Source organism: Corylus avellana, chromosome 11 (genome assembly GCF_965113065.1).
Source record: "Corylus avellana chromosome 11, dhCorAvel1.hap1.2, whole genome shotgun sequence".
NCBI lineage: Eukaryota > Viridiplantae > Streptophyta > Magnoliopsida > Fagales > Betulaceae > Corylus > Corylus avellana.
In genome coordinates this window covers 12,141,068-12,155,324 of record NC_142500.1, presented here as the reverse complement: position 1 = coordinate 12,155,324, position 14,257 = coordinate 12,141,068, and the positions used below count along the sequence as shown (strand labels likewise).

Here is a 14,257-nt window from a genome sequence, read left to right as displayed (position 1 = left end):
ACCAAATGGTGACACGTGAACAGTAACACGGGTGAGATGCCAAAAATGGCACGTCACCTTTATGTGGTGACGTGTGGTCAATTACACATGTCACTAATTCACATTAGTGACTCCTGAATTTTTTACGTGTCACCCACGTTGCTATTGACACGTCACCACCTCATCAGTGACCTTTTTGGGCCTTAAAACGTATTGACCACGGGTCACTAATTCAGATTAGTGACTCCTGGATTTTTGACGTGTCACCCACATCGTTATTGACACGTCACCACCCCATCAATGACGTTTTTGGGCTTAAAACGTCACTAATGAGTAGTCATTATTTTTTATTTATTTTTTTTATAGTGAGCATCGGTTTTCCAACAAGAAGAGTAGAAAAGGGTCGTAACTTGTAAGTTACCTTTATTACAGAAAAAACTCGGCAACTAGCCTTGTTCTCATAAACCACATTTGGAGAAACTAGTTTCCAATCAAATTACACAAGAAAAGTTAAGCAATTAGAATAGGACAGAGTTTCCTCCAAATTGGATGGAGAAAATTTCTCTAATCTATCCTATGAAAATGACATGTCTCACTTTTCATATGAGAAACACATCTTTTTTAAATAACATGTGAAAAGCACATGGTTTTTTAATAAAATTTCTTCCAACTTTATCCTTGTAATTAAAAAAATATATATATATATATATATATTCTCATATGTAGAGGATGCATGTCATTTTATAGAATAGGTTGGAAGAAATTTCTCCAACCTTGATTGGAGGAAAACTTTATCCATTAGAATGGATATAACACCATGAAAATCTCTTGGTTTTTATTCACTATTATTCAAGAATTATGGAAATGATGAATTTGCACACCGATGTTGAAATACCGATAATAATAATAATAACAACAATAATAATAATAAACAAATTTAGTTATCCATATTGGTCACATTTCATAAAACACTCATAGTTTAAAAATGGGCCTAATCATTTTCTGCAGAAATCCAAAAGAATTTTTAATTATTAACTTTGGTCAAACGTTCGACATTCCCCTAGAACATTCGACGAAACCCTAAACTCAAATGTTCGAGTAAAATTCTAGAGCCGTTGGTACAATAGTACACAAATGTTCGATGAACCTGAACATTTGTTTAAAATGATGGTCAATGGCGGTCATTCTACATACACTACAAAAAAAAAGGGTATTTTTTGACGTGGCAAACAGTAACTCATGTTTGCCACGTCAAAACATATTGACGTGTCTAAGTAGACACGTCAACAAAGATATTCTTGACGTGGTGCATTTTAACACGTCATAAGTTTTTGACGTGTTAATTCCACACGTCAAAAGTTTTTGACGTGGTAGGATGACACGTCAAAAACTTTTGACGTGTCAATTCCACACATCAAAAGTTTTTGACATGTCTAATCAACACGTCAAAAAAAAAAAAAAATTAACATTTATGTTAATTTGTAAAAAAAAAATTAACATTAATTTGATATAAAAAATATGTATTAAAAAACAATTAATTGTAATTGGCATATAAAATTTAATTTGATTAGATAGGAAAATTAAGTTTATCATTAGTATAAATTACTTGGTATATATGTATACGTATATATATATCACATGCATGCCAATTAATATATAAATATATGCATGCATAATCATTCTATATATATATTGTATACCAATTAATATAATTATTATATGCAAGCATATAATTCAACCATTTCATTAATATTAATTTGAACATCATATATATTATCATGCATAAATCGATCAGTCTAGTAATATATATTAATATGATAGCTAGCCATATTAATTTTTTTAAAATATATAAAACATACTTGATACATTTATTTTATAAGACCCACAAACCTCACATAAACTCGGCTAACACAACATATGTGGTCGGTCAGTGGATACATCTAATTATCTATACATCTAGAATATTAATTTATTTATTCTCTAATTAATTGTAATTGGATATTGTATGGATAATGTGTTATATAAGAGGAAAAAATTATATCATAGAATAAATATAATTTTAATATAAATTATATGATAGAGTAAATATAATTTTAATAGAAATTTAATTTAATATATAATTTTAATAAAATTAAAATAAATATAATTTATAATAATTTAAATAATATAATATATTTAATTATTTATTATAATTTTTTGACGTGCCACACATGGCACGTCAAAAAAAAAATATTAAGTTTAATTTTATCACACACACATATATATATATATATATATCAAAATTAATTTTAATTTTGATATAAAAAAATATGTATTAAAAAACAATTAATTTTAATTGGCATAAAAAATTAATTTTGATTGGATAGAAAAATTATAGTTTATCATATTAGTATAAATTACTTCGTATATATGTATGCGTATATATATATCACATGCGTGCCAATTAATATATATATATATATATATATATATATATATATATATATATATATGTGTGTGTGTGTGTGTGTGTGTGTGTGTACATGCATAATCATACTATTATCTGTACATCTATAATATTAATTTGTAAAAAATTAAGATTTGAATTGGTATAAAAAATTAATTATATCATATTAGTATAAATTAATTGGTATATACGTATATATCACATGCTTGCCAATTAGCTAGTATTATAATCATATACTATTGTACAATTAATATTATTACATGCATATGAATCAAACATTTCATTCATATATATATATGATATGAAATTCCCATGCATAAATTATTCTAGCTAGTAATATTAATTAAACAAATGAATTTTATTATCTGTACGTTTAGAATATTAATTTGTTTATTATCTAATTAGTTTTAAGTATATTGTATGGATAATGTGTTATATAAGAGAAAAAATTGATATAATAAATAATGATATAAATTAAAATTGTATAGTTTTAAAATTTAAATTTAAATTCTTACAAAAAAAAAAATGAAATTTAAAAATTCTCTTGACGTGCCACATGTGGCACGTCAAGAGTTCTTGACGTGCCATGTGGCATGTCAAGACTTTTTGACGTGCCACGTGTGGCACGTCAAAAAGGTTCCTCGGGAAGGCGCGCCCGCCAGCTGCACCTTCCCTTTTTTTTTTTTTTTTTTCTTTCTTTCTTCTTTCCTTCTTCCTTCTCCTTCTTTCTCTCCCCCGCGCAACTCAAGCTGCAGACCCATTTTCATCCGCCATTTTTTTTTCTCCATCAGCCCTCTGCAGCATCTCTCTCACCCGCGTGCTCTCTCTTAGCCCGGCCGTTCTCTAGGCCTCTTTTGCATCACGCGCGTTGTCTCTCTCTCTCTTGGTGGTTCTCTCTCTCCCTCGGTGGTACTTCTCTCTCTCACCGGCGCCCGTCACCACCGCTGCTCCGTCCGGCGACCAAACGTTTCCCGATCAACTCTAAAAAATCAGGTATAAATCAGGTATATATATACCTGATTTTAAAAAATATATATATATACTGAAAATGTGTGAATGTACACAGTGAGTATATATATACACACTAATTTTAAAATATATATATATATATATTCGGTATATATATATATATATAAACTAATTTATTTATTTATTTATATAAATTAATAAATTATATAAATATGCTATTTACAGTACTGTATATTATTATATATTGTTGATGTAGTTAATTATATTAGCAAATTCTTTTTACATGTTAGCTAATTAATTTATTTGCTTAAGATTTATGTTATGTATTACTTGTTTGACATATATGTTTTGTATATGGTGAAAATATTGTTTAATGTATTTGCATGCATGCATACAAAATTATGTACCCTCATAGTTTGAAATTAGTTTTTTTTTGTATAGGATTTTGCATTTACATTTAGACCCATATTTGTGTAGGTTTTTCTTTTGCACATTGTCGTAACAAAATATATATATATATATATATATATATATATATATATACAAATAAGAAATGCATATCTACTTTGGTCGTTAATTTATGATTAGATTTTGTAAATTTAGAATAAGTATGTAAATGCTAAGATCGAAAAAAGAAAGTAAGAAACAACTAACATAGGTTGCTTGATTTGTTTATGTACACTTCCCATACAAATGCATAATGTTATAATAAGCAGACAAAAGAAAACCAACATTTAACCTAGCTAGGTATATCTAATTTATTTAAAGTCCCCATATATAACAAAATAATTAATTTAGGTCTTACAACTTTAGATTATGTAAATGTCATAAAAAACGAAAACAAAAAATTTGCAGCAAATAAGATAGCCACATATATTTTATCTAGGTTCCCCATGTGGCATGTCAAATGTTTTTAAATTTGGACCTTAATTTTGTTTAGGTTTTGCAAATTTTGATTATGTAGATGTTATAATTAATACTCAATGTATGTGTTTATTTGTTAAAAATATATAAAAATTTGAAACGATGTACTTAAACAAATACACAAAAGAAAAAAAATAACATCTAACTAACTAACTTAGATTTATTTTATTCAGTTAGGGTTACAGTAACTAAAGCTATGGACAAGAGTTGGATGACAAAGTCTAGGGGTACGAGGGAATACAGAGACGGGTGTAGATCATTCGTGGAGTTTGCAGTTAGGAACTGTACAATCCCTGATGGAAAAATTCATTGCCCCTGTAAGGTGTGCCGTAATAAGCAGCGCCACCTGCCGAATTTGGTATTTGACCAATTGACAGGGGGTAAGGGAATAATGATTGCATACAGAACTTGGTATTATCACGGGAAGAGGCCTGTCCGGTCTCCTGTTGCAGTGTCTACTTTGACTACCACGATCATAGATTAGGGTATAGGCACAGCACAAGGTGAAAATATGCAGTCAATGTTGTGTGATCTATTCGGCATGCACGGTGTCGTGGAAGACAATTGTGAGCCTGAAGTGGCGATGCAAGGGAATGAAGAAACTGTGAATGAAGAAACCGACGATGGTGACGTATTAAAGTATAATAACTTACTTAAGAAGGCAGAGAAGCCACTTCATGATGGGACCAAATATAGCAAGCTTAGTGCTACTGTACATCTGTACAATTTGAAATGTGTTGGCGGACTTAGTAACGCAATATTTTCATCTTTTCTTGAGTTCATCAATCAGTTGTTGCCTCCTAGTGATGAAGCTTTGCCAGTTAATACATATGAGGCAAAAAAGTTTCTAAGGGACATGGGCCTCGGATATGAGAAGATCCCGGCGTGTCCTAATAATTGTATATTATTCTAGAAGAACAATAAGGATTTGGATACATGTACTGTTTGTGGAGTATCTAAGTGGAAGGATGAAATTCAGTTAGATGAGGATAGGCAACCCATATCATTGAGTAAGAAACGCCCGGTCAAGGTGTTGCGGTGGTTTCCACTCGTACCACGACTACAGAGATTGTTTACGTCAGAGCATACTGCTCCTTATATGAGGTGGCATGCAGAAGGCCGAACTAAGGATGGTATATTGAGGCATCCGGCCGATGGTGAAGCGTGGAGGGCATTCGATAATTTGCATCCAGACTTTTCGGCGGACAGCAGGAATGCTAGGCTTGGACTAACCTCGGATGGATTTAATCCATTCAGGAACATGAGCACATCCCACAGCACTTGGCCTGTAATACTTGTACCGTACAACTTGCCTCCTTGGACGTGCATGAAATAAACTTCATTTATACTATCCCTGATAATCCTGGGCCCAAAGTCACCTGGAATAGATCTAGATGTCTATCTACGACCCTTAATTGAGGAGTTACAAGAACTATGGACTGTAGGTATACGCACATTTGACGTGTCCCAAAAAAAGAACTTTGTGCTGCGGGTGCCGTTGATGTGGACAATTAATGAATTTCCGGCATACGCAGATTTGTCTGGGTGGCCTAACAGGGGTGAAAAGGCATGTCCCTGCTGTATGTACTTGACGATGTCCACGCGGTTAAAACACGGCAGGAAATTTTATTATATAAGGCACAGGCGATACTTGCCCATTGATCATCCGTGGAGGAGGAATAAAATAACATTTTACGGGAAACAAGAATTTGAATGTACTCCAGATGTGCCAAGTGGAGATGAAATTTTTAGATAATTACAAGATATGGCATATGGAGATGAGAATGCCGGTAAGGCAAGGACGGATAATAAGAAAAAAGATAAGAAACGGAAGAAGAGTGGGCCGACAGAAAGAGAAGGTGAGACTGCTAACGTATTGTGGAAGAAGAAAAATGTTTTCTTTAGGTTGCCGTATTGGAAAGATAATTTATTGCGGCACAACCTTGATGTCATGCACATTGAGAAAAATGTGATGGACAACATTCTTGACACAATATTAGACATTGCAAGGAAAACGAAGGACAACATCCAAGCTCACATAGACTTGCAAGAAATGGGGTTGAGACATGCACTTCATCCGTACACGGGCGAGGATGGTCAAACGTATATGCCCGCAGCTTGTCACACGATGTCTAAGGACGAAAAACACATTTTTTGAAAGTGCTTCGAAATGTAAGGGTGTCAGACGGATATGCCTCGAATATTTTCCGATGTGTATGACTAAGTGATCGTACGATATTCGGTTTGAAGAGCCATAATTGTCACGTAATTATGCAACAACTTCTCCCTATTGCATTGCATGGATCATTGCCAAGAAACGTGGTTAGACCACTTGTCGGGATGTCTGCATTCATCAGGGGCCTATGTTCAATGTCATTGATACGAGATGATATGGACCGACTAAAGTGTGACATTTATATTACTTTGTGCTAGATGGAAAGGGTCTTCCCCCCAAACTTTTTTACTGTGATGATTCACTTGGTCGTGCATCTTGTCAGTGAATGCCGACTTGGTGGACCGGTACAGTATAGGTGGATGTATCCGGCAGAAAGGTAAAATAACTTTACTAATATTCATCAAATTATTTTTTTTCCGATATACAACCGTCACTAACTGTAATGAATGAATTATGATCATATGTAGAAACCTTGGGGTGTTCAAATCTAATGTTCGCAATAAAGCGGCTCATGAGAGCTACATAGCAACGGAGTTGGTGGCATTTTGCTCAAGGTATCTAGATCACACACCAACATTTCACAATAAGACTCTAAGAAACCCGGATGGTTCAAAGGGTGCGGGAACACAAGTCATCCTCGATTGTGTCACATTGACACAAATTTACCAATACATTTTGTTTAACTCGAATGAATTCCTTCAATTACGGACGTAAGTTGTGTTAGTAGTGTATGCAAGTTCAATATCACTTTGCACCCTTAGTTGTGAATTATAATGTAATTTAAACTTTCTATTGTAGGGTGCACATGGATACACTTAGGCGATCATGCAATAGGGGGCGAACGACGGAGGATCAGTTGGAAACCCAACATCATGCACTATTCTGCGACTGGTACTGTGACTACGTAAGACTACCGTGATGTTTAATTATTACAAACCCATTATATTTAGTTATTGGTTCATAACAACTAACAAAACTAATTTTCTTATGGTCAATTGTATGTATGTGCTAACAGGTCGATTGATTGGACGATCGACAAAGGAAGGAAATAGGTGACAAACTGGTAACGCATTGTAGAGGGCCAAAGGCCATAGCGACCAGATATAACAGATATGTGGTTAACGAAAAGCTGTTTCGCACTATTGCATTCAATGCTGGAAAAAGGACCCAGAATAGCGGGGTGTGTGTGCCAACTGTTGATGGCGAAACGTACTATGGGAAGTTGACGGAAATAATTGAGGTGGAGTACTTCGACAAGACAAAGTATGTTTTGTTCAAGTGTGATTGGGCGGACAACACGAGGGATAGGGGGTACAAATTAGACGAGTATGACATACTGCTTGTCAGCTTCAAAAACCTTGTCCACCGAGGCCAGAAAATTACTGATGAGCCGTATGTGCTAACGTCACAAGTTGACCAAGTCTTTTACGTCCAAGATGAAAGGGCCCCTGATTGGGCTTGTGTTGTAAGGACTAAACCTAGAAACGTATACGACGTTGGACAAGGTGAAGGTTCTGATGATGAAAGTGTCAACTACCACGAGTGTGAGCCTCTCCTATTGACCAGGAATAATGAAGTGGATCCACAAGATGGCATTGACTACATCCGACAAGACTTAGATCCGTATGTGGTTTAAAAAAATTTAAAACTTTAATAATATATATAGTTCACATTATTTTGACGTATTTAATGTTATTTCTTTATACATTGATTGGTTATTGTGGTGCATTTTTTATCTATTATATACATAATTAATTGGGTATATTATGTGTTTTGCATGTTGATATGAGTACAAGGGGGAAGAGTAGACAACGAGAGTCCCTACAAATAGACAACCAGGGGTATAGACCCTTACTTCCTAAGCATGGGGAAGGGTCTCAGTAGGTTTCGTATCACACGGAGGCCTCATATGATTTGGAAGACAATATCCTACCATAAGTGAGTTGGGGATATGTGAACATGGTGAGGTAGAGAGGATGTTCCCCCCTGAGTTGAACACGAGTATCCCATACAGTGAACCATCATATCCGGATGATAGCGAGACACAGTACTATGAGGAGGACGCGGATGATGGCTCAGGTGACTTGGAGCCCGATGATCCTCCAGAAGAGTTGGGCATTCGCCAGCTCCAGACAATAAGTATATATGCTTCAAATACCCATATTGAATATGTATAAAATTTATGTAGTTACTATTAAATTTTAAATAATTAACATTTGCAATTATTAATGTGTTAGGGATCGGGGGAGACGGGAGCACCCAATTTCAAGTGGTGGACATCCCACCATCGAACAAGAAGTGGTAGGTCCCCCCCGGGCAAAAAATCATCTGCGAGTACAGTAAGGCGTGGCAGCCCGTAGGATTTAGCGGGATGAAATTCAGAAGGGAGACCGGCAACGTCATAAGGGCTGGGACTTATGTTAGGCTCCAAAATGAATGGGAGAATATACATCCCCGTGCGAAGGAAGATGTATGGGACACCTTGATGGTATGGTTAAATTTTTTCTCATATTTTTGCACGTGTTTTTCAATATTTTAAACGTTGTTAATGTGTGCAATTATACGCCTAATTTTTTCGACTTATATATGCAGACTTAGTTCTACATGCCGCCTGAGTACGATCTTGAGGCAATTAAAAGGAACGCCTTCAGAGATATGGGCTCGAAGCTGAAGAGTTGGAGACACGCTATAAAACGCTCATTAAAAATCAAGGAGGGTGATACTCCAGACTCAGTGAAGGCGAGAATAGGTGAGGATGCCATTAGGAAATACGACGCCGAGGACTTGAATGTCTTGTTGGCGAGATGGTGCGACCCGAAAAATCAGGTATGTCCGGAGTGTTTTCAGAATCTGTCTTCTTGATTGGTTTGCTTTAATTTGTTCATAGGCTTGTGATGATCGATCTCCCATTGTTGATTATTGTCCATGTTTGAGTGTTTTCTAAAAAATTTTAGCTTTTTTATTTTTTTCATTTTCGTGATTCATGATGCATTGACATACAATTCAGAGATCATCATAATTTATTCAACTCAGCAATTACGAGCTTCAAAACATTTTATGAATGACATATATAAAAATTATTTTTTAAAGAAAAACAGGGAAGAAAAAGAAAAATATTCATGCTTCTTATTTTTAAGTTGTTATTCCTCAAAAAACAACTTTTAGGAACAAAAAACAGAATATGGAAAAATGGGGAAAAAAAAACAACCATCCCAATGAAGGTAGAAATATATGAATATATTTGAAAAGGAAGACAAAAGGAGCAATTGGTTAGTGGAATTAATTGTAATTGTTTAGTTTAATTAATTGTAATTGGGTTAAGCTTGACATTTTAAGAGTGATATACATGTAAGAGTTTGCTGCTAAGATGAAGGAATTGCGAGCGAAAAATAACACGCCTCACTGCACTGGGTCAATGAGCTTCGCTAGAGCGACATATCAAGAAGTATTTATATATTATTACTGCATATATATATAATCGGTTATTTAAGTCTATGTTTTTCTTAATTTTTTTTGTTTTTGTTGTTGTTGTATTAATATATTTTCTATGTAGACTGTATCCGCGACCGGCACTCCTCCAACTCGAGCGCAAAGTTACATCACGACTCACACAACGAAGGATGGTGACTATCCGAATGACGTGGTCTGGGAGAGATGTGTAAGTACTCAAGCATATATATTTTGATAAATTATTTATGATTAATGTTCTTTATACGAGATACTAACTTGTTTTTTAATCTACAGGAGAGGATGAAGGAATTGATGCCCACTGACCCGGCAAATACTAAGACCGTGACGGAAGGAACGGTACGGTAGACACCTGATGACGCGTATGCTCAGGCGCATGGAAATAAGCCTGAGTATGTTGGCAGGATCTGCCAACTGGGTCCGAATGTGCTGCCAGTGCGGGGCAGCATACATTCATACTATACACTGTCCCAGACACGGTCTCAAAATTCTTGGAACTCCTCGTTCTCACAGATGACGGATAGATTTAGAGAACTTGAATAGGAGTGGGCACAAGAAAGACGTGTGATGGAAGAAGAACGAGTAACACAAAGAAATGCAATGGATGAGATGGCGAGACAGATTGAAGCACAAAAAGCGCAGATAGCAGAGAAAGATGCTATGATTGAGGCTCGTTTTTGCCAAATCGAGGCCATGTTTGGGTCGACGTCTAGATCTGCGCCCGACAGAGGTAATGATATATTTTATTTTGTTTTTGTAACAATTGTTAACTGTTAGAAACAACGGTTAGAAACAACTGTTAGAAACCCCTAGTTACAATGGTCCATTTTAGAACTTACGTATATTTGTATCATATTATAGAGTAATTTTAAATTTTTGTATTGATTATTATTGAAACACAACTCATTTGCAAGTAATGTAGATTAAGAGTTGGAGGATGACTGTGTTGAGTTGGGCGCCACACGTCATTTATCATCACTGTTTGTTAAGTTTTATATACATACTACTGTTTATTGTTTTGTATATAGTTAGATCAAACTATATGTTTGTTGAGACTAATTGAAACTTATTTCTAGTAGATAGTCCATAAGTGTTTTATTGTATATTTATTTTGCCTTGTGTTAGAACATGTTTTTGATGTATATATATGTTTTGCTATGTGTTGTGTTGGAATGTAGTATGTGTATTGAAATTTTATTTAATGAAGTATGTGTTGGATATTATTATTGGATATTTGATATATATTATTAATGAAATTGCATTGTGTTGGATATATATATATATTTGATATTGGATTTTGTTTAATGAAGTTATGTTGGATATATATATTATTTGAACCTCATAGTATGTTCTTGTAATTGTTAATGGGTGTGCTGGAACTATTAGTAGCTATATTAGAAACTTGCTTAGAAGCTTGAAGTCTAGTTTAACTTGATTTTTATAAATTTGAGCTTTGTACTGGGCAACCATTTATGAACACCATTGAGTTTCTTGGAAGAATGTTGAAATAAATTATGTGGGTTGTTGTAGTTGAGTTACTTCTAAGTAGAGTGTGGTTGTTGGAAGTGGATTTTGAGCTAATTTAACCATAGCATTATTGAGCTAATTTAATAAAACTTTTTAGAGGAGGTTTTTTGCTTTTTAGTTAATAAAATATTTTCTTATAACTTTGCCTTACTTGCTTTACTTCCAGTTAAGTTAGAGTACTCTCTAGTTGAATGGTTATTTGATAGATGGACTTTGTTTTGGTTAGGTCAGAATTGATGGTTTTGGTTAGATGTTTCTTAAATGATTTTGTTGCTCATAGTTGAATATTATCTATATATGAATGTGCATAACAATGTTTTTTGATATTTCTGAATCTGAATTGAAAAATATTACAAATGTTGCATGTGAAATTCACAATCCTATTAACATTTTCAAATGGCTTCTTCTAGTTATACGTTTTTGGTGGATTATGTATTAGATATTGGATTATGTATTAGAGATTATGGATTGGATTATGTATTGGATTATGGATTGGATTGGATTATGTATTGGATTATGTATGTGGATTATGGATTGGATTATGTATGTGGATTATGGATGTGTATTATGGATGTGTATTATGTATGTGGATTATGTATTGGATTGGATTATGTATGTGGATTATGGATTGGATCATGTATGTGGATTATGGATGTGTATTATGTATGTGGATTATGGATTGGATTGGATTATGTATTGGATTGAATTATGTATGTGGATTGTGGATTTGATTATGTATGTGGATTATTGATTGGATTATGGATGTTGATTATGTATGTAGATTGTGGATTGGAATATGTATGTGGATTATTGTTGGATTATGTATGTGGATTATGGAATATTGGATTGGATAATGTATGTGGATTATGTATTGGATTGGATTATGTATGTGGATTGTGGATTGGATTATGTATATGGATTATTGATTGGATTATGGATGTTGATTATGTATGTAGATTGTGGATTGGATTATGTATGTGGATTATTGATTGGATTATGGATGTTGATTATGTATGTGGATATTGGATTATGTATGTGGATTATGGAATATTGGATTGGATTATGTATATGGATTATGGATTGGAGTATGTGGATTATAGATTGGATTGGATTGGATGTATGTGAATTAGAAATATTGGAATTATTGTATTGAAATATCAGGAATATTGGAATTGGAATATTGTAATTATATTATATATATATATATATATATTTTGACGTGTCAAACGGCGTGACACATCAAAAAACCACACGTAAATTTTTTGACGTGTCAGTTTTGACACGTCAAAAATTTTTATACGTGGCAAAATCGACACGTCAAAAAGGTTTTGACGTGTCAAAACTGACACGTTTGCTCCCAACACGTCAAAAGTTTTTGACGTGTCACTGTAGACACGTAAAAAATTTGAGATTTTTGACATCCCCCTTTTAACCGTTGATAAACGTCAAAAACCCCTAGTAAAAAATTATCACAATTTTTGTAGTGATAGCCATTTGTATGGTACCAAATTTCCAATACATTTCATTTATGAATAAATTGACACGATTATTAATAATATGTAATAAAAATCTTCTTACTTCAAATCTCTCATCTTCCTCTTGTGTGGACATGTAAAAAAAAAGGATTTTTTTTTTTTTTTGAAGGAATATGAGAGTCATATAAGTTTTTATTTTGAAAATTTTCAAATATTTAAAGATAGCTGAAAAAAAAAAAAAAAAATTATTTAAGAATAAATTTATTTGTGGTCCATGTGGTATGTGGTTTTAACAAATAGTTCTATAAATTTTAAAAAGTGATTATGTAAGGGGGTGTTTACTGGCAGTGCAGAATTACAGGGGATATTGTGGCAAAATGAAGGAAGGTTGAGGATGATAATGGAGAAAAAAAAAAACAGAGTGCAGTAATATTAAAGATAAGCTGCTTCGAGAGAGCTACTCTCCATAGACTCAGGTAATACAATATTCCCCCAAATCTCCCCTTCTACCCCTCTAGTCTAGCCCTTATATCTAGCATTCTGTTAGAAAGGATTCTAACAAAATTTCACCTATTCACACAAGCTGACAAATGACAGCATGAGGGGATATTACAAACACAACAGCGTGAATACAAACATAAATTCAAGGTAAAATGACAAGGTAAATAAAATAAAGCATTTAAATGATAAGGGATGCCAGCTGTGCAGAACAATCTTCTAGAGTCTTCCCCTTCCTCTTCACACGTGTCCTGCCACTGAGTGACTCACCACCATGACCCAGCTCCACCAACAGTTGCCATAACAAGTCTCCCCCCTTCAAAGCACCTTGCCCACAAGGTGCGGGTATTGATTGTGTAAATTCCAAAGGTTCTCCCAAGTGTCATCCTCAGACGGAGCACCCTTCCAGTGAATCAAAACTTCGGTAACAGCCCTGCCCTTCTTTTTTATCAAACGCCGATCCAAGATTAGTTCAGGTTTGGGCTTGAGTTCTCCATGTATATCAACAGGAGGTAGTGTTGGTAGTGGTGTGGAGTGTTTGCCCAATTTTTTCTTAAGGCATAAAACATGGAAGATGGGATGGATGCGTGCATCAGGGGGTAAATTCAGTTTATATGCGACAGAACCAATCTTTTTCAGAATTTGGAATGGGCCAAAAAATCGAGGAGACAGCTTCAGATTTTTTCGCATAGCAATTGATTTCTGTCGATAAGGCTGCAATCTAAGGTAAACCCAATCCTGTTCCTGGAATTCTCTCTCTGTTCTTTTCTTATCCGCTTGGGTCTTCATACGGTT

The 14,257-nt window shown here is 34.3% G+C and overlaps 2 protein-coding genes across 2 annotated transcripts; one reads left to right on the top strand and one right to left on the bottom strand.

The window, feature by feature from the left end:
• The first annotated feature begins 6,290 nt into the window (after window positions 1–6,290).
• On the top strand, window positions 6,291–8,799 carry LOC148583098 (uncharacterized). Its single transcript, XM_088511555.1, has 4 exons — window positions 6,291–6,421; window positions 7,536–8,117; window positions 8,509–8,633; window positions 8,732–8,799. Exons 1-4 carry the CDS (start codon window positions 6,291–6,293, stop codon window positions 8,797–8,799), a joined length of 906 nt encoding a protein of 301 aa, XP_088367681.1.
• A 4,981-nt stretch (window positions 8,800–13,780) lies between these two features.
• Window positions 13,781–14,251, bottom strand: LOC148583097 (uncharacterized). The gene has a single exon (XM_088511554.1). It carries the CDS (start codon window positions 14,249–14,251, stop codon window positions 13,781–13,783), a length of 471 nt encoding a protein of 156 aa, XP_088367680.1.
• Window positions 14,252–14,257: the final 6 nt, after the last annotated feature.